General features: G+C 37.2%; 1 protein-coding gene across 1 annotated transcript; it reads right to left on the reverse strand.

The window, feature by feature from the left end:
* Positions 1-717: 717 nt before the first annotated feature.
* On the reverse strand, positions 718-26,050 carry LOC124158963 (trafficking protein particle complex subunit 11). The gene is made up of 19 exons (XM_046534405.1): positions 25,650-26,050; positions 25,390-25,559; positions 24,237-24,425; positions 23,154-23,327; positions 22,805-23,041; positions 22,065-22,206; positions 18,623-18,796; positions 17,766-17,899; positions 16,212-16,419; positions 15,293-15,513; positions 13,505-13,715; positions 12,623-12,744; positions 10,602-10,891; positions 9,882-10,042; positions 8,628-8,852; positions 7,090-7,340; positions 5,712-5,973; positions 3,942-4,235; positions 718-1,219 (listed from the first exon to the last, which is right to left on the reverse strand). Exons 1-19 carry the CDS (start codon positions 25,857-25,859, stop codon positions 1,178-1,180), a joined length of 3,717 nt encoding a protein of 1,238 aa, XP_046390361.1. The 5' UTR covers positions 25,860-26,050; the 3' UTR covers positions 718-1,177.
* Positions 26,051-26,103: the final 53 nt, after the last annotated feature.

Below are 26,103 nucleotides of genomic sequence, written 5' to 3' on the forward strand. Positions count from 1 at the left end.
GAGTGAGAAATGATGAAAATAGCATTTTAATTATTGAAATTCTCAGTAAAAATAAATTTTGAAAATGTTCAGAAATTCCTGAATTAGCTTTAACACATTTGCTAATTCTGTGTGTCCCTAATTATGATCCTAAGTTTTTGTGTATCTATAGGTAAATGATATTTTACACAATATTTTTATCATATTTTTGTACGAGGAAAGAAAAGCCCAAGTTTAGCACTTAACCAAGTGTAAAATATTACTTGGAAATTAAACTAAAATGAGAATACAATGACAAAAGTTAAGGCATGAATAACTATCAAATATCAACTCAACATCAGCAATGGCAAAGCACTTGTCAGCAAATGCATTGCTCCAGGGCAAACAAGGAATAAGGTAAACTGGTAAATTTTACTAAGGTTAATTTAAATAAGGTAAATTTTACTTCCTCTTCTTCACAAGTAACAGAATACAACCTTAACATAATGTAGATTGAGGAGGAATTTGGACTAGCACAATAAGGGTTCAAAATCACAAAATTCCTAGCCTGAATCATATAGAAATATTTCTAACATGAACATTATCTAACATGAACTTGTATTAGACATAATAATGGTACATAAATACTATGGTCAATGGTATATGTAAACAAAAAATACGCCGAAACTCAGACTTTAAAAATCCAGAAAATAATTTCAGAGTTTCAAGGACAATGAAGGATTTAGGAATGAAAGAATGTTTCTTAATAAAAGTTTCCCAGGTTTGCAGTTGTTATTTATGTACATCTTGTGTCACAAATGTGGACAAAATTACAGGGAGTATTCTCACCACATTGACTCTCACTGTTTATGTGAGAGGTATTTTAAACATAACAGCATCATAAAATGATTCTTCAATTACTCCAAGCACGTGCTACCTATCAAAGTGCCGATTGCAATCACTACTCAACGTCTGAACTTCTACTTCATCCCATAAACAAACACACAATTGATGAGAAAGCACACACTTTGCACGACCCCCATGTCCAAACATTTCCCAAGTCTTTCACTCTATCACAAATGTGTCCACCTGAGTTACAAGGGAACAATAAAAAATAATTTCTGATAATTGGAACAGCCTCTAACAACTTCATTTACTTCATCAGGATAGAAAAAGTCCATTCTCAAAGCGACTGATGAAACCCTAAGACTTCAGTGGCTCAAGTTGATGGCAAGGAAGCAGCCTTTCCCTTCGCCTGGGGCTTGAATGACAAAAGGAACAAAAACATGAAGAGGCAAGGATACTACATCTTAGGTGAACGATTATGCAACTATTAATTTTTCAATTAATGATTAATTATTAATTATTAGAGATGCGTGAAAATCGCAAATGCAATATAGATGCGATGTGAGCTTATAAATGCGACATAGATGCAATGACTGGACTTTTATGGTATTTTTACGCAAATTTGCCTTTTCAACGGCAAAATTCATACATTTTGTGCCGAGGGCAGTTTAAATGCTCCGCCGACACTCACCGCTTACAGCATGTGAGTGACTGGCCAGCTGCTAGTTGGCTGGGACTCTACGTAGCCGTGAACTACAAATGGGCACGGGCAAGCTACACCTACGTCACTATATGCCTTATTCCTTAATTTATTAATGTTATACAGCATAATTATTTAAAATATTCTGTATTTTGTCATATAATTGTGTTTCACTACATGTTATCGTCATCTACCTCATTATGAAAATAAAAAATAGAAGCTACAAAATGCGATAAACTGTTATTGAAAGTGCGATAAAATAAAAATGAAAGTGCGATTTTCACGTATCTTTATTAATTATTAATTTTTCAAAAAATTCCACTTTTATAATTCATATAAAAATTCATGATAAAGATGAAACAGTATAGGCTTTCACTTCCACAACCTAACTCACAACCAATTAATTAACCTGAGTTTTTTTGCATAACATCCCAATGATAAAAATTTAATTAGTGTCGTTGTAGTAATTAACTGATCAGGGTTAGTGTTCAAAAATCACAATGGAGAATCGCAATGAAGTGGAATGTTAACATGTGGCCCTTCCTTCTAAAAGAAGAATTCCGGAACAGTTTTTTAAATGATGAACTCATTAGAAAAAAATATTCAAGAAAAATATGAAAAGTAAGAGTAATGGAAATGCCAATAATAAGATCTCGCTGCAAACACTTGCAGAACAATCGAAATTTTCTCATTCTATTTCATTTACCATTTGAAAACCATATAAACTGACTTTAAAATATGTATTTGTTTACTGGATCAATTGACTAATCCAAGGGTTCAAATAACTTCATGACAGAAGGTCTGAAGTAATGTACAACTACTATAAAATTTTGGTTTGGTTTCCCAAAATGATAAGTATCAATTTTGGATGAACATAGTAAGTACCCATGAGAATAAATGAGGAGAATATTACAAAGCACCCACCACTCCCATCATCTGTAGAGCATTCAAGAGAGTAGAGCCAAACACAGATGAAGTTCACTCGATTTGAATAGCTAAAATTTGAGCATAAATCAATTCCTATTACAGTAGACTCTCGTTAATACGAACAACATTATTATGAAGATCTCGTTATTACGAAGCAAATTGCTGGTCCCGACGAAAAGCCCTCTCCAATCTACAGTAAAAGAAACTTTATTACAAAATTTTTGTTATTCCAAAATTACTAACCTCGGTCCCGGTCCCGGCGGTTACAAAATGAACTTCATTACGAAGTTCCGCAAAAAAGCAATGGCATTTTGGTGGATATACACTACGCTACGCTATAATCATTGAAATACGTTTTAGTTCTCTTCTTTCACTGTGCCCAACAGCATCAATTATGGTTCTTTCTTCACTAGGAGATACTTCAAAATGCACACAACATGATATAATAAGTTTCATTCCTGTGGAATTAAGGTGACCCACTCAATAATGCTCATAAATTGGACGTATAATTAGTCCTCTTCCTACGCACATTAGGTTTACAAACTCTCAGAGCTACGAACATTTGAAAAATTCAAACACACCCAAAATTTCAAATTTGGCACCTTTGGAGTTAGCCGATGCCACATAACGTGGCGTAGAGGAGCTCGCACTTTGGTCATAATCTGGACGAAGAATCATTTAATATGGTGTGAAATCAGGAACTGTTCAGTGTTTCGCCTATTCTTTCTTCCTGCGGACAGTGATTTTTTTCAGCTCCGTCTACGTTGCAAGCAAGATCAGTTTGTCACAATCATGAGTTAACACATTTAATGCGGGCCCGATTTTCATGAACGTCATCAGAATCGGCCGATAAAATAAGAAAGGAAAATAGAGAGAAGTTTTCGCGGCATAACTTCTGTTTAAATACTGCTATTTACAAGCAGCGCACACGGGTTGAAAGAGGGAAGCTTGCTGAAGATCATGCACACGATCGGAAGACTCGGAAGTGGATATTAGTCATGTACGGAGGCAGAGAAAGGCCCACGACCGGCAGAATTGACGTGCTCTATATCTCGGCTTGGACGGGACCACTCAACTGATGTGCTCCGCACTGAATGTGTTAACGCACGATTGTGATTCAGTGTTGCATTCTGCAGGATAACCACTCTTCTTGATGCCTTGCATGGGTTTATCAACTAACGAGCAAGGTCTCGGAACGCATCTTTTTCGTATATCGAGTACTCGCGCATAATTTAATCGCTTGCATTATTCACTTGACTCTGAAGATTATAACCGCGGGACATTGAAGAGACAAGAAATTTTGACAAAATATTTTTTTTTCTGTCGATGATTCTTAAAAGAAACGTGCATACAAACCTCGTTATTACGAACCACCAGTTTTTCGGCCCCGTGAACTTCGTAATAATGAGAGTCTACTGTATGGACAAATTTTGACAAAACAACACAACTGGAAAACAGTGCACTATCTTTCATGTCGTGGAGATATGCACAGAGAAATTCTGATACTTACCATAATATATACATGGGTGGGCAGTGACCTGTCAAGAAGATCCCTCAGCTGACTTTGGCGAGTTGCATGACTATCCCTCCAATGCGCAAATCCATCTCCCCCAATCTGGACAGCCTTCGAGGCATCCCCATCACCTTGGCGGCTGCTATCCCCACCACCGTCATCGTCACCACCACTGCCCCTACCTCCCTGGACAGAGAGACGAAGGCGTGGGAGAGCAACAAGGCCAGACAGCAAAGGATACAGGTTGAACGTGAAAGTGTCCACAGAGTGCGGCAATATGCACAGGGGAGTCTGGAATGAAGAGAGGGAGAAAAGTCAACAAAATACAATCACATGAAATCAACTTGCGTATTTCTCCGAATATACTCCCCCCCCCCCCTAATTTTGAGGCTTCAGTTTCGGGAAAAGTTAAAAAAATGTGTTTGAATATAGTCCCCCCCTTTAGTTTTACCAAGGGCATTTTTGGAAAAAAAAGGGGGACTATATTCAGACATAAACGGTACTAGGTATGACTTGGTGGATGAGAAGATATTCATGGTAGAATAAAAAAACACAGTATAGTTTCACTAACTTTATGGTGCTCTCGACTAGTTTTGATGGCTATATTGTCATTCTCAAGAGAATTGTCAAAGATTGTCTTGAGAATGACACTAAAGCTGTAAAAACTAAGCGACAACACCATTTGTGTTTGTGAAACTGTACTGTGTTTTTTTTGTTCAACCTTGAAAATACAGTCAAGCCTAACTCAGCACAATTTCAATTAGCAAAAATTAGATCCTTGGGGAAACATTCATATGCCATCCAGCTATATTGTTTAACCTTTCCCCAATTTTGATCAAATATGAACCAGCCACTGTTACTCTCACAGACCTACCAAATTGCTCTCCCTTTGTACAACTAAATCTTACTTTTGCCACAGCTCTATTTATTTATTTATTTATGAAAAGCCTTCACTGTACCACTGCAATAAACAGTGCTCTTAATTCATCATACCATTAGGGTAGCTAACCTTACTGGGGCAACTAGAGAACGTGTCTTATTGACAAGCCTCGAATGTAGACAAAAAAGTGAGCACGTATGTAAGTACTGATGAAAATGAGTTTCATCAACACAAAATGGATGGAGCTGCAAACGCAAACTCCTAGTGACTCAGGATACTTTATCTGTTGAAGCCACAAACCCTGCGGCATTGATAAGTGAGAGTAAATAAAAATTTTACATGGATAAAGTGTTCACTTCTATAGGCATAGACACTCGCATATTCCATTTTTATTTAGCATTAGACTTTATTTGAGATTGAAGATTGTAAGCCATGGGGAAATCAAGGATAGAGGCCTTAAAACGTGGTGCTACAGTAGAATGATGAGGATCAAATGGGTTGACTGAGTAAGTATTGAGGAAGTCCTAAAAAGAGTAGGGGGGACGAGAAGCTTCATAAAAACCTTGACAAGAAGACAGAACAACCTTGAAGACATGATGGCCTGATGAAGACAATCATCGAGGGACAATTAGATGGCAAGAACAGAAAAGGAAAACCTCGAATTGAATATATGGAAGAGGTAAAGAAGGATGTGAAAGAGAAGAAATACATAGGTGTGAAAAGATTGGCTGATAGAAGACTTGAGTGAAGAGCTGCATCAAACCAGTCTTAGGATTGTTCACCAGTGATGATAATGAAGATAGTACGTTAGAAGCACATACATGGAACAAATATCATTTGTAATAAACAATAGCTACTCTTACTTTTGTGGCCTCTAACGTACACACCTGTATATGCCCGGCAAACATGAAAGCATCATTCGCCTCCATGGACAGCTGGAGCCTCAGAAGTCCATGAGTGCAGTTGTGGATTCGATATAAAACAGGCATGGCAGTTCGGGTCCACCCGTGGGCAGGCAGCTCAGCCTCAATGAGAAGGGGCGTCCAGTCCACCCTCACTCGTGGGAGTGGCACAGAGGTCTCCGTCGGCATCAAGGGTGACGTAGCCGATGAGTCCCCCACGCTTCCATCTGCACCATCCTTTACTAGACTGCAATGAATATAAATACCGTATTTCTCCAAATATAGTCCCTCTCTGAATATAGTCCACCCCCCCCTAATTTTGAGACTTCAGTTTCAGGAAATAATTTTAAAAATGCGTTTGAATATAGTCCCCCCAGTACTTTTACTACGGACATTTTTGGAAAAAAAGGGGGGACTATATTCAACATATACGGGAGTTGTCTCAAGAGCAGGGGCAGTATTAGGGGGAAGACACATGAGTTATGAGACCCCACAAATTTTACACACATTTTTCAACTTTTATCGGCTTGATAGTTTTTATATCCTAAGCAAAAGGAGTGTATATGCAAATTCATGGCTACAAGTTCCAAATGTGAAAGAAGCTTGAGTTACATTTATCGTAGAGCGTAGCACTGCCTACAAAAAATTTTACACAGAGGAAGAATGTCCCTATCTCCCACATTCCATGCTCATCGAATTACGGTCATGACCCTGTCCCCCCAAAATTTGATGCTGAATCCGCCCCCGTCTCAGAGTTAGCACTGTAAAAAAAATTTACGCTAACCAATACACTAAAAAGTTAATCAATGGAGTTCATTGACAAACATTTACAAACAGCAATTTTTCGTACAGAATCATTTATACCGCAGGCTTAAATAAAACTGTAAACTATAAGAATGAAATCGATTGGACCATTCAAATTTCACCAAAAGTAAAAAATATTAAGAAATTTTAAATGAAAATCATTTAATTTTCCACCCCAAAATAACATTTATTTTCCACCTCAAAATAAAATTTGATAGCATGAAGAAGAAATGTACTCAACAATATTACAACAATACGTACAATGAAATGTGCCAAAATAAATTTAGGAAATTGTAACACTTGAGAAGAATGATTGAATTTAGTGGTTTCACCCACCCAAATGAACACAAGCCCTGCTCTCATATACCCAACTAGCAACAACCTGCACACCAATTTTTTAATTGGCACACAATAAATGCATTGAGATAAAAAATAAATTGAGGATGAAGCATAACATTTAAAAAATATGCTCCAAAACGGTTGAGTATGAATCATAACGTAAGAATGCAATTTTCCTAGACAAAAATGAATATGAATTGAGCATACTGAGGTCACTTACCCACTTCCTGGTTCCTTTCCTGGAGATGGAGACTTGCTTGCACGCACCCAGCACACAGAGAAAGTGCCGGTGGCCATTGTGGTTGAGGCTGTGGGAGATGAAAGATCATCCCTTCCAGGAGACGTGGTTCCCCCGCCAATTCTTGCCACAAGGGCCTCAGTAGCACCCTCCTTAGGGCCCAATTCCAGCCCACACATCTGGTTGCCCTTGACAAAGCCCTCTCCCACTCCAACAGCCTTCACATTCTCTGCCTGCATGGGATATAAAAAGACACTTTATAATCTGTTTCCTTCACCCATACCCAAAATCAAAATTCTGTAGAAGTACTTGGTGCAGGAATGGGAAAAGTCAAATTCACCAAAGTCACCAAAAGTGATTCCATGCGATCCATCCCAAGTGAATGCATATACTTTTTAGAGAGGAAATTGGTTAATTCAGAAACCTGACACCAGTGAATCTCAACGTGGGTATGATCTAAGAGTTTTTTTCAGGCATCAGGATGTGAAGAGGATTTTTGTGCTACCTTAGCAGCACGCATACTAATATTTCATTAAATTTTCCAAAGAATTAACCATTTAGGAATTCCAGAAATAAAATTCACAACCACTAACTCAGCCCAAGGCAATAGGTCTGAAACTACAGGTTACGTTGGTCTAGACTGGCCCCCTTAAAAATTTATTTATTTATTCACCTATATTTTCTACTATGTATCACCATACTTTATAGCTCCTCAAAAACCCAAAAACATCCAGAGAGGAAGGAAAACTTGAGAGCTTAACTAGGTAAGGCGTTAGCATTCTGAAATGTTGATAAATATAATTGTTGGTGATACCTAAAGAAACAGTTGAGGACCTCAAATCCGGAAAGCTTGGGACCAAAGTGTTTCTGGATTTCTGGTCTTCAGCACGCGGAAAAAGTGGTACCGTTTTTTTTGATAATTTTAATGCAATATAAATCACAACCGTAGCTTCCCCAGCATAAACTATACGTGCTTAATACTGAATGAGAACAAGCAATAAATACATCTTTTTCTTCGTGCTCAATTGCTGTCGTTGATAGCATTCGCTAGCAGACATTGTGATATCTATCGATACCTTCCGTAACTAGACAGTTAAGCTGGGCAAATCCTTCTATTATTTTGTTAATTAATTACATAATTTATAAATGCATTCAGGTTCTTGTACTCGATATTTGTGATCCCTACATTCCCTGCCTAGATTGTTAGCAAATGTTCATAACATGTGCCAACTTCCTACTCATCCCAGAACAAGCCTCGAAGAGTGGTGCCACAAGGTGGCAAGTCGAAACACTACGCAGAGGTATTTTCAAACGTTCCGGATTTCTGGTTTTCCGCATCTCCGGATTCTGGATTTGAGGTCCTAAACTGTAATATTATGACTGGTTCACTAAAATCTTTAAATTTTTGAGGATTCTCTTTTCCAGCATCTACTCTTTGAAGTCTTATCATCTCACAGAGAAACAAGTTCAGTGGAAATTCAATGTCAAAAAAATTAGAACCAAACACGTGTAACACTTACAAGGTTGAAATATGAGGAGGTTATCCTGAGGGTGCAGTGTGCATGGGAGGTAATTCGAGGCACAAAAATAAAGGGTTCCCCCAAAAGGGTACTCGAGAGTGTGTCCAGGCGTCCGAGAGATAATATCTGGACTGACACTGACAATGGGTCGAGGGCCTCCAGTACCAGCTTTGTTTCTGCCTCCTCCCTCTCAGATTCATCCTCACCTTCAAAGCCATACAATGCCTGAAAAATAAATACATATGAGATTATGTATAACTAGATTCCTACATCCCCTGATTTTTCAAATCCTTTCAGCTCTGGGCCATCAGAGAGACAGCTGTGCGCCTCACTCTCAGAATGCTGGTGATATGTAAGCTCACAACAAAAAACTTCAATTTGTAGACCGAAAGTTCATGTAAATATGAGCAATATAAACCAAAACAGACTCTAAACCCTTTGAGCGCCAACCAATGAGCCAGAACATTGAGGTGGTTCTTTTGCTTTGCATGTCATGACATAAATTTTTCCTCATACCATGGATAAGTTACCCTAGCTTTTCCCTGATTTGAAATCACAGTACTGTGCCCACAGCTTCGATATGAATTGTAGCCAACCTTCCACAAAAATACAGATCTACCCCAAACTACATACCGATTTGGATCAAAATAGAAATATTAACAATACAGACGATAAAAAAACTGACGTTCTCTACTATCTACGTTGCACTTGTGAAGTCAAAGAACGCAACTATGCTGCATCACTTGAGAACAACTGGCCCAAGAGGATCCCTAGCACAGAACACACACTTTGATCAGCACAAATATCAGTTTCACATTAAAATGCATTAATTAGTTCCATGGGCAGTTATATTTTTTTAAATCCATAATCCATGATAATGCAATGACTAATTTATAATTCTCCAGTTTTATGTCTAATTTCTGATCATAAATTAAAAACATTTTTGTTAGCAATAAATTTTCCTGTATAAATTAAAGTTTATGCTGCCAAAATCTTAGAATGATTCTGTGAAATATTTATTTCTATTACTAATATCCTCGGTCCAAGATTATTATAATCCACCACATTTTCTTCCACAATGTTCAATTCCCCTGGCCTGACCTTGCTATCATAGTCAATAGTAACTTATCAATGGTCTCTAAATGTGACCGCATAAAATTACAAGGAGAGGTTAATACATAATAGTTCATGAAATGAAGAAGATAAGAATACTTATAAGCAATGACTACCTTGCAATGACAAAAAATAACTCACCTTGATGGAAATTTCTCGCTTCCCAGGACAGAGAGCACTCACATAAAACTCTGTCCGAATAACTTCACTTCCCAAGCTTTGAGACTTGGAGGAATTAGAAATCAGAACTAGCTGTAGGTCACTTGATTGCTGCAGATACGTGGGTGTGGTGCTGATGATTGCTACAGGAAAAGCAAAGTGATGGACCACTATTACAAATATGAAATGCATCCTTAAAAAAGATGTGGTTTTCAACCCTATTATTTATGCTCTTATATTTAGATGTTCTCCTGGGTCACTGGCACTAGAATATAGTGCCCCTGACATTTTTCTGCCAGAGATTTAGGGCAAAAGAGGAAGGAAATACACAGGCAATTATGATATATTAACACGTTAAAGACTGGATGTTTTTCTTTTCTAGAACTTACCCCTGTGACTGGGTACATTTCCCAGCAAGCTTACTTTTGGCAATAAACTGTAATTAATTTAATTACTCAATAACTAACAAAAAAGCAAGGGCATTGGGTTTAATACACTGTCTATTGATGTAATCAGTCCTTAGACAAAGTAGTAACAATCCATCATTACGGGTGGCATGTAAAGGCAGAATGTAGAAAACACAAGTTAACTGGTGACCCATCCATAACAGATGGTGTGTGAAACACAAGTAAACTTGTGACCTGCCCGCAATGTGTTAATACAAATTACATGATTATATAATTAAATTATTCAAAGTCTTACTCTTTTGCGATTGAGGATGAAGCAATGTGGCATCCTTTCCAGCATCATTGGTGGCCCCTGATGCAGAGACTGGGTCGCCAGCTACCTGCACATTGAGCACCAATGAATTTAGCCGCCTCTCCTCTCCATGACTTGCCAGCTCCACCCTGACAGGAAAGAATTCCCCAACCAAAATAGGTGGATCGCATATGAATGAAGTGTGAACAGATAGCCTTGGGCAGCGAGGTAGCACAACAGCTGAGCCTAAGGGCCTCACATCATCATAGCGTATTTTCCCAACGGGCGAAGACCTAGAGAAGAAGAAAATAAAAGTCACTGAACCTCTAAATTTGTTCACACAATACATTTGCTAACACAAATACTCGAGTGAATACTTTACAATGGGAAATTATTCCACTAAAAATGGAAAATAGAATTCATTGCCATTAATAATATCCAAAATACATACATTAGGACGAGCCATACAATTTTGTTGAATTACTAATGATAGAATATTGTGCCATTTAAGAGCCATTTAAAAGTACATAAATTTCCAATGTTAATCTGTGGCACAAACTAAGGCAGCCACTGCTCAGGCGCGGCACATTACAGCTCACAGAATTCATGCAACAAGTTTGTTTACCCTTTTCATTTTTCTGAACAGTAACAACAGTGAAACAAAATTTAGCCTCACGAGGGGTAGAGATCAGAGGTGAGCCTCCAAAGGGTAACACTGCAGCAAATACGTCGATGTTTTACAGACTGATGGGGCATATTTACAACATTTAATTGAATGACATTATAATAGCGAGAGTTGACTAAAATATTCACGAGAAATTTAAAGAACTGCTGGTTAGTAATAATACGCAACTGGGATTAACAATCTCCAAAACAATGGGAATAACAACTCATCTAAAAGGCTTGAATATGAAACAAATCTCTCTCGTGAATGAAGAGATAAATCAATTTTCTACCACAATATGACAACAGATATATACACTCTCTCTACCACTCTTCCCTATTGATTTTTAAAAACTTCACTTAAAGCCAAGAAATGAATATTTCTTCCACAAAACAAGGTGCATGAAAACAGTCTGTAGCAATGCAAATTCCAAGGACATCACAATCATGATGAGCAGAAAACAGCGCACCAAAATATCCATCCTCATACCACCTCTAAATTTGTTCACACAATACATTTGCTAACACAAATACTCGAGTGAATACTTTACAATGGGAAATTATTCCACTAAGAATGGAAAATAAAATTCATTGCCATTGATAATATCCAAAATACATACATTAGGACGAGCCATACAATTTTGTTGAATTACTAATGATAGAATATTGTGCCATTTAAGAGCCATTTAAAAGTACATAAATTTCCAATGTTAATCTGTGGCACAAACTAAGGCAGCCATTGCTCAGGCACGGCACGTTACAGCTCACAGAATTCATGCAACAAGTTAATTTACTCTTTTCATTTTTCTGAACAGTAACAACAGTGAAACAAAATTTAGCCTCAAGAGGAGTACAGATCAGAGGTGAGCCTCCAAAGGGTAAAACTGCAGCAAATACGTCGATGTTTCACAGACTGATGGGGCATATTTATAACATTTAATTGAAAGACATTAAAATAGCAAGAGTTGACTAAAAATTCATGCGAAATTTAAAGAACTGCTGGTTAGTAATAATACGCAACTGGGATTAACAATTATCCCATCTTAAAGGCTTGAATATGAAACAAATCTCTCTCGTGAATGAAGAGATAAATCAATTTTCTACCACAATATAACAACAGATATATACACTCTCTCTACCACTCTTCCCTATTGATTTTTAAACACTACACTTAAAGCCAAGAAATGAATATTTCTTCCACAAAACAAGGTGCATGAAAACAGTCTGTAGCAATGCAAATTCCACAGACATCACAATCATGATGAGCAGAAAACAGCGCACCAAAATATCCATCATCATACAGGCATCAAACCATCAACAATAGACACTATAATGCAAAGAAAGCAGAAAAACAGTAATACCTGAAATTCTGCAACTCAGGACATGTGTTTGGAGTGAAACTTTCTCCAGCACCGACAGCTAGGTACCTAAGAATTATGAACCTTTCACTGTCTTGGCCAAACTGAAGAGATGTAGAACTTATCTGCAATAAAATTACAGTTACACTTGTAAAATTTTCAGTTTATCACCAAAAACTGTTGCTCTACAATTATAAACAACAGAAAAATTCTGTAAAAGCTTTGAGTAAATGCACACAATTTAAAGGTGTCCAGCCAAAGGAAATTAATAGGAACAGCCCCAACAATTTTCTTTCATAAGAATATTTCTCAAAGTAAAAATATGACAGTGCCTACAGTGTTACCTGTAGACCCTTCATAATGAGCAAAAAACACTACCTTATTTAAGACCAAACTTAATTTCAAGCAACATGACCAATGCTTTGGCATATTGTACCATTATTAACACGTTCACTGCCACCTTGGTCATAATGACCAAAGAATGAATATAAAGAATATAAGAATGAATAAATATGTCCACCAATTCAAAGAAATTTCATCCTTTTTATCACTTCCACTTAACAGTAAGGAATAATTACATGTAGTTTTACACATGTTTATTCATTTAATTCAGTTGAAATATGAAACTTAAATAAAACCATTCTTAGTATAATTGCAATTATCAAAAAGCTGTGTCCAAAGATAATTAGTAAACATAAAATTAGCCAAATCAAAACCAAACAGTATTAAATATCAAAGCAATAATTAATTTAAATACTACCACAATATTTACTGGCTTTTTAAAAGGGAGGTAAACACGACCACCTGATAAATGATCAGCACTTCAAATAATTTTATTACCGACAAACAATAAAATGAAAAATACTAAAACGAAATTCCTAGTACCTGTATTGTCTTTCCAATATCCCGAGAATCCAAGGGGAATGTTGCAGTGAATAGTTTCACCTCACCACACTCAAAAGACAAGTTAGATGCACTGCCATCAGTCTCCCCCGCAGAGCCCGTTTCAGCAACAACAACATGAATGGGTCCCTGAGCAGGTCCGTTTATCACCACTGACAGTCGGTAAAAGGACACAGGTTGTTCACACAAACTCCTGTATGGAAATGATGCAAACAACCAATGTAAGGACAAAATGACTAGAAAATTACTCTTATCATTCTAAATTTATGTCCCGAGAGGATTCTACAATTTGAAAACATTTTAAAATACAAAAAGAATAACAGAGACCATATCAGTCATCTTAAACAAAACACTAGAACCAGTAGTTAAATAGTTGAAGGGAGCCAGATTTCCACGTTTTGTAAATCCGAGGGTATTAAAGAGGGCTAGTCATCCAATTCTTTAATTTCATCACTTTTCCCTGACAATTTTCCAATCTCACTGACTCATCACAAAAACATCATCTATCATTGGAATATAGTAGAACCTCAGTTACACGATGACCACACTTATACACCTATTTTTAAGGTCCCGTAAATAACCCCATATGATCTCATGAATTTCCAACCTCGGTCATGAAACTTTTCACTTAGACCAGTCCCATGACATGAAATACTTCACTTACACAACTTGTCAGAGGTATAATTACTGTCGTATGAGAAGATTGTGGCAGGTGCAGCAATTCAAGTCACATGAGTGGACGTGCTACATGGAGATGCTAATAAATAATAATAAATAAGTTTTCAATAATTTGCGACACTGTTCTTTAGATAATAATAAATGTGATTATAGTAGATGATTATTAATCCGGAAAAATGGACAGCGGAATATCTATCTATAATGGAATATTTTCTATAATTTTGCCAATGTTTTATTTATCGTCACTCCAGCAAATTTACACCCAAATAAGCCATTAAAAATCCTTCGGTACCAAAATTTTGGCTTCCAGGGTCATCTAAAAAAGATAATCATATTTCTAGTATGCACGTAAGTCGACGGTGATTCAACCTGAAGGTATCAACATGAAAATCAGTACAAGTTGTCTCATTCCCATGGCTAACCCCACATCTGCGGGACAGATGGAGCCATGGGAAAGCTGTTTACGTGGTGCACTAATCAAAACTGACTCAACTTGTATCTCAGTGGGTTTAAATAAAACATGGTTGCACTTAGAATAGACACTAGCTTAACTCTGCTGGGTGAAAGCTTTTATTTTTAGCAGAACGGGAGTCAACATATTCAGTGCAGAGCATGTTAATTGACATGGTCGCATCAAGCCAAGACACGGAGCACGTCAATTAATGTGCTCTGCCGGTCAGGCCAGGAGCCCACTTTACCACCACCATACGTAATTGCCACCGCCACCATGCATTGTTGATATGCATAGCTAACTATCATTGAAATATAGCTGTAATTTTCTCTAATTTGAAATTAGGAGTGTAAATCATTTTAGGATTCTAGGAATTTTAATAGACAATTTTTTTTAGGCTCTTAACATTTTTTTCTCCAAAAAAATATGTGCACTTTCTCTCTCTCTTACAAGAATTACTTAAACAATGCTGAAACACTTTTTAAGTTCATACCTCATGTTTCAGTCCTGGTACAAGTAAAACTCATAATTCATATAATTTATCAAATAAAAAATTAAATAATTTTTGCACAGAGCCGAAGGCTTACAATAAGTCATCTAAAATGTCAGGTCTGATGTAACAAGCCTAATACCAGCCTCACCTGACATACACTTCCACCTTGGCTTGTTCATCCAGTCGGAGGGATGGTGCTGAAAACCGTGCACGGCACTCTGCCAGAGATGCCATGCCCCCTCCTACCATGTCCACTGGCACCAAGGGTACATTGTTAGCAATAGCTGCAGCATCCCAAAGGTGTTTAGCTGACTCCTTGGCACTAACAGGCACTACATCAACCTCTGCATCCAAATCAGGTGATACTCTCTGTTTATAGGAATGAAAAAAAATATAACTAAATTTTTTAATACCAGAATTCATAACAGGCATTATAAATTAATGTCTTTCTGGGCTTCAATTTCAATGAATATGAAAAGAAAAAAGCGCAAGGATTTGATTTCAACCCACCGCCATCACTTACGTTTTGTTTACCGCCATCACTTACTAATACTAAAAAGTCCCATATCATGTATGAATGTAAGAGGTAAGACGTGTATTCAGAAAATAACAGAAATTTTTAAAGTTTGCAAGTTTGAAGAATCTAATTGTAAAAAATTGTTTTCATTATCTTCATACACATACCCTTGAAATATGATAAAATTTTCAGCTGCATTAATTTTTTACTTGTCTGTGGCAGCCACTAAGGTTGAATGATTTTTTTATGAGCTCCGTGATTTTTAGCTCACGCTACATTGCTTGTCTGTAAATTTGTGAAAGATTACCCTCACTTAGCCCCTCCCTTGTTCCTATCCTGGATCCACCACTGATCATAACACTAATGAGCACTATTTCAATAAATTGAAGAAACGGTGGCTTAGAGGAATACCAATACCCAATAGGGTAATAAGACTGCTTTTACTTTCATAAAAGAATGAAGATTCAATCCTAGTGGGAAAACATGATTAAACAAAATGTAGAGCTAAGGGATGAACAAAAGCATACAAAACGCAGAGATGTACACTTACCTTAACAACCTTACAGAGATTAGAGAAAATGCTTGCTTTCCGAGTTTGAGATAACAGCACATTAGGACCCAGAGCCTCAATAGACAGCGCAATGAACTCCTGGATGCTAGCTGTGAGGTAAGCACACACAAGGGCCCTGCTCAGAGCATGAGTCAGAAGTAACCACCAGCGTTCACTGCGATGCTCCCACAGGACATGCCCAAGTAACCTACAGAATAGTGAATTCCATAATTACACAGGGAAACGGCCATTTTGTTTTTTTTTTAGATCTGTGATTTGTTTCTGAGTGACTTTTGGCCCTTGGATAAGTGAATAACCTCACTTTTTAGTTATCACTTCAACTTTTTAAGCCATAAATTACCCTCTTCTCCTCATATGTCATACAAAATTTGCATAAAAAGGAAGATATCTTTAATGTAATTTAACATTTAGAATTATTTACTAAATGAAATGCATAGATGATTTCATGAAATTTAATGAAATATTAACTGATGCATGTGGACAAATGGGGCAGGCTTGAGGATTTTATGGAATTCAATGATTCAATATGTGATAAATGAATATTAGTACGTTGCGTACGGATGGCGAGAATTCTCGTCATTTTCTTCCCGAACGTTCCGGATGGATGACGAAGATTCTCGTCATTTAGGCACGTCAACCGAAACAATTTTAAAGTGTACAATACGCATTCGTTAGTACATTTTCAGTTGTTGTTCGTTATTCATAATGAATTGATACATCACAACGTTTGATTGGGTAAAGTTATATTCAAAACATTAGCTTTTTAACCATGTTTAAACCAAAGGCATTACGCCCTAATAGGCACATATTTCCAATCTCAACGCCTCCACCCAGAATTCCTAGGAATTTAAATACCCCAGTACGCAACGTGTTAAAAATAACTCACGTATGGGTGTATGCCGCGTGTCGTAAAGGAGATAGCCCCGACGTTTCGCGACCGACTGCTGGTCACTTTTTCAAGGGAATAATCAATTCCCTTTAAACCATCACGCGGCATACACCCATGTGTGAGTTATTTTTAACCATATAAAATCAGTAAAACATTTTTATTTCTTCCATGGAATTAGGAGGAATGCAAGATTACAATTATGTAAGGCATGGCTGCATGGAAATAACGCTGGAGATCTCATGTTGCAAATGTCCCAATCACATGACTCTACCAGATCTATGGAAACAGAACAAGGAGGTACAAATAATATTAATTGGATTTTGCATGTCCCAAATTCTCTTGTTTTAAACCTTAACACATTGAGTGCCGGCCCCTAATTTCTATGCCCTACTAAAAAATCCAGCCATTTTTGATAAATTCACAAATTTTTTATGAATTGATACATCACAACGTTTGATTGGGTAAAGTTATATTCTAAACATTAGCTTTTTAACCATGTTTAAACCAAAGGCATTATGCCCTAATAAGCACATATTTCCAGAATAGGCATTCCTAGGAATCTAAATCCCCGGTACGCTATGTGTTAAACAATACCAATTACTTTGGTATCTATATCAAAGATAAGGATAAAAGAAACAACTCACGCCAAAGCTTTGGTGTAATCCTGGAATGAATAGTACTCATCAGCCATTTGAATCACAAGATGTCTTCTCATTCTGGGGCAGTTGTAAGTTTTGAACTGAGAAATGGCACTTCCAAGAATGGAGATGATCAATGACTGAAAGTGAAGCGACAATTAACAGACAATCTATCCACAGTTAAGACTAGTAATTAGCACAGTTATTCATGTCATCCTTCACCGACCAGTTTCACAAAAGACTACTGGCATTTTTCACAAGAGCTCAAGTAAGCACAAGAAAATTTATTTCACCACAGCAAATTCTAGATTGAGGACAAATATATTGCAGAGTTTTCATTTCTTACACAAATATTTTTTATGCAAAAGTCATTGAAGAACATTAATGATTAAATTTCAACATTATATTCTGACCCCCTGGTGATGGATTAAAGAATTTTAAATCAAGGTTTTAAATAATCTCCAGATTGATTAGACATAACATCAATACATGGAATTAAGGATGATATCCAAAAAAACCATCAATTCAATTCACACAGAGCTATTCTATGACTTTCCCTTTTCCCTAGATGTTCCCTAAATCTATTCTAGAATCTTAACAAAGATCTTATTTGTATTGTTTCATTTTTTAAACTTGACGAAACCCATACATGTGTAATCTTGTCCTTTTTATGGTGAATAAATCAATCGATAAATCTTAGCATAGCTCTTCACACACGGAATAAATTCAAGTTTTTGAAATTGCATTGCCAAAAGAAGATATAATCTTAGTTATAATATATGTACATACAAAAATTATAAATAACTATCACATAATACCAGGAACTTCAATCAAAATTTCAATGAAAGATATTAGAGACTAACTGAGTGATTGACTGCCTTTTCTCTAGCCTGCAGAGCCAAAATCCCTTCTTTCTCTTTTGCTGGGTCTGAAGGATCTCCAACTGCCTTCCCTACTCTCCATGGCCTCTGCCCATAGAAATCTGGCTGAGGCCAACCAGCAAAAGGATCAACATTTGGTGGGGAAGGTTCCACATCCTGGTGAAGACAAAACAAAACAATAAATGCATTTTACACTCAAATTTAATGCACAGAGGGAACTTGAAAACATATTGAAGGATTATAAAGTAAACAAGAATAGGTACACAATCTCTCAAAGCATTTGTTTATCCCAACATTCAACCAGCCCACTATCATTTGTGATGCTTAGGATTTGAACTTCTGGGGCGGAATTCTGTACACGGATACCGACGATCGTCGGTGTCGGTAGCTACCGACGATCGTCGGTAGCACCGATAGAAATGTGATTCACAAAACGCCGCTACCGACAGATTGTCGGTGCAACCGACAAATTCGTGACGTATTGCTTTTGTCGGTACGAAAGTGGCACCCGCACGCGAGGCTAGGCGCCTCGACCAATCATATTTCTCCTTTCTTTGCATTAAACAAATGAGGCTCCGAAAACGCCATCTGTTATTCGTCAGCCCGCGAAGAAGTTAAAAAGAGTTGATCACTGCTTTGTGAGATACTTACGATGTTTAATCACTCTGCGAACACAATTTCTTACTCCCGTTGGTGCGATGTGGCTTGTATTCCGAGATTTTGCTGTATTTACCATCGGATTTTTTCTAGCCCAAGTAAAAAAGCCTTTATATTCAAGGATTCAACGGTCGTTGATAGAAGAACACCGGCAACATTTGGTGCTCAATGTATTGGAATTTTCAAGTATAATTGTCTTGAAGAGGACTTTGTCTGCTACATAATTGTTCACCTACGCTTATTATAATTGTATTCTTGGGATTAGCAGTGACGAAATTATTTTTATTAGCATTGTAACAATGTAGCTTCATCTTGAGCCACGGCTTGTTTAAATCGTTTGCCTCATTGTTCGCCGTAAGTCCGATACTTCCACAAGGGTAATTCTTTAATTAGAAAACATTTTTGTCGCTTGAATTCACATTTTGGGCTATTTAAAATAGATTCGTTGAGAAAAACATCGAGATTCCGCGGATGTCACGGAAGGTATCATCAGTATCATCGCGTCAAGTGTTGTGATTGTGAACTTGAGTGACATACTTTACGCTATCTATTTGGAAGTGTTAACTTTTGCATTTTGATACCATTTGTGTGTTATTTCAAACTTTGCGTTGATATGACTTTGACTAAATATGCTTGATCAGTGTTAATTTGTGATATACCGTTGAAAGTATGAAGGTTTTCTCGTGTTGAAATGAAATTTTTGTAGTTTTATGATGAATAATTCATTAAATGTTTCCTTGTTTCGTGCAATCATTCTTTTTATTTGCCCCTTTCTACCGATGGAATACACGGTACGTACCTACTCACAATCAGTGCTCTTAAGTAATAATGAAAATCTATCTTGAAGTCCCGTACGGTGTTTGGTTAGTATGGTGAAGTAAATTCAGGAGTAATTTTACGGGAAGTTTTGTGCACCGGTAACGACGTCAAAGAGTGAGAGGAGTTAAGTGATGCCATTTATATTCTTCTAAAATATAGTAGCAATATGCTTTTTCTATTTCGTCGTTGCTGTCTGATGCTCTCAAGAGTACTTACGAAGGTAGGAGAGTTATTTTCATTATAAACCCCATTCTCAGATGCTCACATAGGGTATTGAAGTTAATATGAAAGTGAACGAAATGTCCACGTATATATTTCATTGAAAGTGCATCAATAGGCATTCGTTTTTATTGAAAATATAAATTAATTTCGGATCCAAACTTTACGAATCAACAATAGATACCTATCGTGTCTTGTTGTGAGTAATTTAAAAGCAAAGCAATACGTTACATACTTAAAATTACGGAATATTTATAATGTAAAATACCTTACGCTATTGGAACGCATAATGTAATATACGTGTAACATTGGTAAAGTTAAATACTGCTCCTACTATGTAAATTTTACGTTTCAAGTGTTTAATCAATCATTTTTATTATAAATAACATACAATTAGAGCGCTTCCACGGATCTAGCGTCGTAGATTAGGATTTAAAATCGTCAGCTTAGGCCGAAAAGTGTAAACAAAAGTCCGCCATGTTGCTAAAAATTTGTCGGTAGGTCCTACCGAGCGTTTTGAAATCGTCGGTATGTACCGACGGGTTTACCGACAACTGTCGGTGGGATAACGACAATCGTCGGTAAAACGTGTCACCTGAATCGCTCGTACCGAGACTTATCGGTAGGACCGGCTTACCGACACCGACAATCGTCGGTACGGTGTACAGAATTCCGCCCCAGGAAAGAGTCACATTTAAGATCAAAATTTTAAGTTGCAAAATCTCAAGTTCCATATTGCCGGATATGACTTTCTATACTTTTTCTTATCTCACAAAATTCAAATATGGCATTACTTGAAGGACAATTTTCATCAACAATATTCTCACCTCCATTGCATCATAAATATGTATATCCCAATTGATGGGAGTTATTTAATAAATGATACTCTTACATATGCATAATTAGTACAAACTACAATCCAAAACAAGTGTGTGTAATGCAAATAGGGCAGTGAGTTACTTGAGATGACTTCTTCATGAAAAAGAGCTTGTATTTCCAAAATTTTGCCCAAGCCTTCTTTTCCTAGACCTTTTTCGAGTATTCACCCTGAGAATGGGTGATTTCCTGACCCTTCTGCTGGGCCTTTCCTTCCAAACACGTTGTCTTGGGTGAGAGTGCTATGAAAAGACGCCACAAGCATGGGGTGAGGAGAGCAGCACCGTAAAATTGCAAGTTGCAACCACTGACAGAGCCTTCAGGAGTGGTGTCCTCAGTCCAGGCTCGACTGGTTAATATTTTTCATCCAGGACTGTACTATGATATTTCTTATATTACTTGGCACTATTTTTACACTCTCTTGCTTTTATGCATGGGAAAATGCTTCAACCTTAACACAGCATAAACATCAATAAGCCAAGAGTAAAGGGGAAAAAGTTGCTATTATTATAAAAGTGTTGTTGCCAAGTTATAGGGAAAAATTTTGTTATTTGTAATTTTCAATTGTGTTCTATGCATACTTCTTTATCGCTGATGTTTTGTCTCATTCGTTGGCAACCACACATATTTACCTATGTACTCTCAGCAACAATACCTTCTCATGTGATGTTCTTTCAGTGAAGTGCCAATTGATCTGAGTTGACCTCTTATTATTCATTTACACTATAACCAGTGCCTTCTAGCAGGTATATACCAGTTCACGTTCAGAAAGTAACAAAAAGTAACAATTGAAAACTGTTACACAAAGGTAGAATTTTTTCTTAAGAAATACAATAGGCCATAAATTAATCACCTTGCACAGTTCCATGCATGATTTCTTCCTCTCCACAGCATGCAAAGCAGCTTGTTGATAATAATATCCAGGGTGCTGCACTTGGATACCAGGCAAACCCCGACGAACTGCTTCATCAAACAGATCACCAAAAGTACCAAACCTAGGAATAAAGCAAATAATTTCCAATGAAATTTTGCCCACCACACAGCAATCAAGCAGGGATCAGGCAGTCTGAAAATGTGTGTCACCACCTGACTTTGAACAAGTCCATTAGATAAGAAGGCCAACACATCAACCTGTACCGCAACTGCTAAATTCTAAGAGCAATCTTCACTTAAGCCTTGAACCTTCCAAAAAATTTGCTATTCACAAAATAACAATTTTTTTCCACAACTTCAAAATTCCATGCTTTTTGATAATGAGAAAATCACTGAAGTTGAGACACCGAACAAAATTAAAGTTAAATGGTAAATGGGCAACTAAATTACGTATTACAGCTAGCCCAATACTTCCTTCCAAGCTATACATGATCTCTTCATATACACAAATTAGGAATTTCATGAGAATGAATATCAGCAGTGATGGAAACACACAAATTTTGGCCCAAACTGGGTTATATAGGTCCAACGAACAAACACTGCCAAAAGCAAATTGAATTTAACATTTACTGGAGAGATTACAGTCCTATGTACATCAACAACCAGCAATTGAAATAATGAGTCAGCACAAATATGTCTACAGAATTATGGATGACTTACTGGCTGCACATCCAGGCATGGTGTTCGAACTCCAACTCTCGGGGTCCAAACATTCGGGTACGGAACTGATCAATGTGATTCCTGAACTGGGTGATTGCTTCTCTATAGAAATTCAGGTGAAGGAACATGAGACGGCACAGAATATAATTTATATATCCACCAACAGTTCTAATCTCTGACGAGTTATTCTCAAGAATTCGCAGCTCAAGCAAGTGCCCATATGCCTTCATATAATGCCTATGGTAAGAACAGGACATAATTATTTATTAACATCACCTTTAAAGCTGACAGAATGAAATTTAAAAGTTAAATATAATGAATTCTCCACATATATATTCTCATTACTGACTTGTGAGCGAGTGAATAATCTTGTTTCAATTCAGAATAAAATCCCATTTTGAACTGATGCCGGACAAATAAATAATGATGACTGGTTCTATTCAATTGATCCAGGTGACTCCTCACTCCTTTGATTTTCTGATGATAATAGGTTTGTGACAGCTCAAAAAAGGCCTTCTCCAACCTGAGAAATTTAATAATAAACCAATTAGTTAAAAAATGGAATTCAGGCACAAAATTTTACGACTAAAAGCATAACAACTTAAAACTGATCTTCTAACAACTACAATGAAATTTTAAACATATAGATAACCATTATTTTCAAACAATGGTTAATTCGCAGAGAAAACACCAGATCATTCTCCATATTTTTCTAGGAAGCAACAAACACCCAATGTAATTATCATCGATAACATTACATACACAGGTAGGTATGTTCTCAGCATTAAATAGAAGGAAGAAAAAGCACAATAAACTTTAACTGACTGAAACATCATCACAGCTAAATAACTCATGTAGCAAAAGAGATGCATACAAAAATCACCCTCCCAATGTACCCAAATATGTAATTAGTTTTGTTCATGAAGTTAGTTTCACATGCAGTTTGGAAACTGACAAGTCATTCTTGATTAAGTACTAGCCAAGTGCTCATCACACCTATGTAGCCATAATTTATAGGGGCCTGAGCTCTCCTAACACATACATACTCAATTTATTGATTGGGTAGGGTCCTCTTTCAATTGTAAAAATAAGTATTAATATAGGTTACTGACACAATCCCATATCCCACTTAGGCTTACCATACATATTCAGTTTGACCTCAAGGTCTGGACTGTTCAGTCCTGGACTGAACAGTTCAGACCTTGAGGCCAAACTGAACGTATATGGTAGGGCTGAGGCTCTGGCCAAACTGCGCAGTTCCGGCCTCAAGGCTAAGCCTCGAGACCAGGACGGAACATGTATGGTAGGCCTTTCTCAAGCCCAAATATCCAGGTTCATCATTTAAAGAAAAAAACTGAGCTTACATATCAACTGAAATTAAAACAGGGAATTAAAAAAATGTGAGAAGAAACCATTTGAGGAATATGTTCACCTGAGAATATATCCATGGAGATGGTCCCCATGAGGAAGTACAAAGAGGGACTTTGCATTGAGAGCACAAGCAGTCCGAAGTGCATTCCCCCTCTCAATTGCCATGACATCTTCACCACTGGGAAGGGCTGTAGAGGCTTGCTGGAGCAGAGTAACAGCAATACGGCAGCCTCGCCCCTCCAATGCTGCCCTATAAGGTACCAAAACAACAAAGGAATCAGGGCATTATGACTTACCAGTATCAATAGAGCTCCCAGCAGAACATGTTCACCAGTGCCAATACATGCAGTTGGGTCGGCTGAAAACCTGTGCATAGGCTGAATTGCTTCGAAATCTAGAGAAAACTATCTCCCTTAGAAATATTATGACAATGAGGCAGCTATGTTTAATCAAAATATACACCTGACCAGATTAAGAAGACCAATATGGGAAAATAGAATCCATTCAATCTCCTTAGGGAGTTTCGGCCTACCCAAAATAATAATCCCTTGAATTATCGCATGGTGGTCGAGTTTTACTTTAAAAAGTTTTGCCTGTCTGGCAGGTAACTTCTTCCAGGAGAAAAATTCCATCAGTTCATCTGGAAGATCAGTTCCTCTGGAGGTCCACAAGAAAAGCTACAAGGTAGAGAAATAAAATCTTTTTCTGGGATATTACCTGTATTGCAAACTTCCATTAACAAAAGCGGGGCAAAATATTCTAAATATGAAAATCATCGAAGCATACTCATTCCACCATAATAATTTTATTGCTTTTGGGTATGCCCCAAGGTGATTAGGGCAGACCTGACCTTTTATGAATCCAGCTAATCACTAATCATAGCCTTGCCCCTTATGACCACCGGCAGTAACAAGATGTTTCAGAGAACTAGTTAATTCACTATGTGGCACGTCTGAAAAAATTAATTGCCACCCCACATTTCATAATCCCCATAATTAGGTAGCAACCATCTGCACAGATTAGGAACATTTGTCACGTACAACACAGTGGTACGCTAAAAATAACCAGCCAGCTTATTTTCCAGCAAAATTTCTATTTTCTGTTTAATTATATGACATTATAGAGTATTGCAACTGAAAACAAGGAATTCTTGATCTAAACTATGAAATTCTTATTGACAGATAGGTGGGCGTAGTCACAGGATTTCAAGTTACCTCACAGATTGCACCCGAGACGCGCATTCCTGCTTTTTCTCATTCCAAAGCGGATCGTCCCAATCCAAATCATAAAAAATGACCACAACAGCCGGTAGCTTTTTGAGATGCTTGTCCATCCAATTAGTTTTCAATATACCTTTCGGTACATACCATTCGTATGAATTTCTCTGGAATATAGAATGAAACATACACCATTAAATAAGGCACAAAACTAGCATTATTTTGGAGACTAATGCAAATAAAAATGGGAATCATACTTTGGTTTTCATAGGAGGAAACTCTTGGTCAGGACTTAGTAACATAAATGATATTGGGGCACGCTCCGGCGTGCGGGCGTTACTGAAGGCATCCCAGACAGCTCTATGAACAGCGTTATTCAAGGTATCAAGCCCTGTAAAACCAATGGGGGCCAAAGCTGGGGCACAAAGTTCCTGAGGTAGGTCATGTGAATCTGGTGTTGGTGACATAGCTGGAATTTTCTGGTTCCACTTTCACGTTACACTTTGACACTCTCCAAAATCAAACGTCATGGTGTCACACGTTCGCTAGCATTTTTGAAATACACTATAAACGAATTTCACGAAAATATCAACAAATATCTCCATTTCACATCACTGAAATGTCCAGAAATAAGACCAAATAATCCACTTGCCAGTGGTTGCCAGAAAATTATCACGGAAATTGATGTCCGATTGTTTTGATTTGTTTGAT

This window comes from Ischnura elegans, chromosome 5, assembly GCF_921293095.1.
Source record: "Ischnura elegans chromosome 5, ioIscEleg1.1, whole genome shotgun sequence".
In the NCBI taxonomy this organism is placed as follows: Eukaryota; Metazoa; Arthropoda; class Insecta; order Odonata; family Coenagrionidae; genus Ischnura; species Ischnura elegans.

What these genes read in the sequence shown, in the direction of transcription:
- LOC124158963 (XM_046534405.1), bottom strand. Translation starts at nt 25,859, where the DNA reads ATGTCACCAACACCAGATTCACATGACCTACCTCAGGAACTTTGTGCC. An exon ending in GATTACACCAAAGCTTTGGC is followed by an intron (nt 16,420 to 17,765) that starts GTGAGTTGTTTC and finishes ACTATTCTGTAG; the next exon opens with GTTACTTGGGCATGTCCTGT. An exon ending in TGTTTGCCGGGCATATACAG is followed by an intron (nt 4,236 to 5,711) that starts GTGTGTACGTTA and finishes TCTTCATTCCAG; the next exon opens with ACTCCCCTGTGCATATTGCC.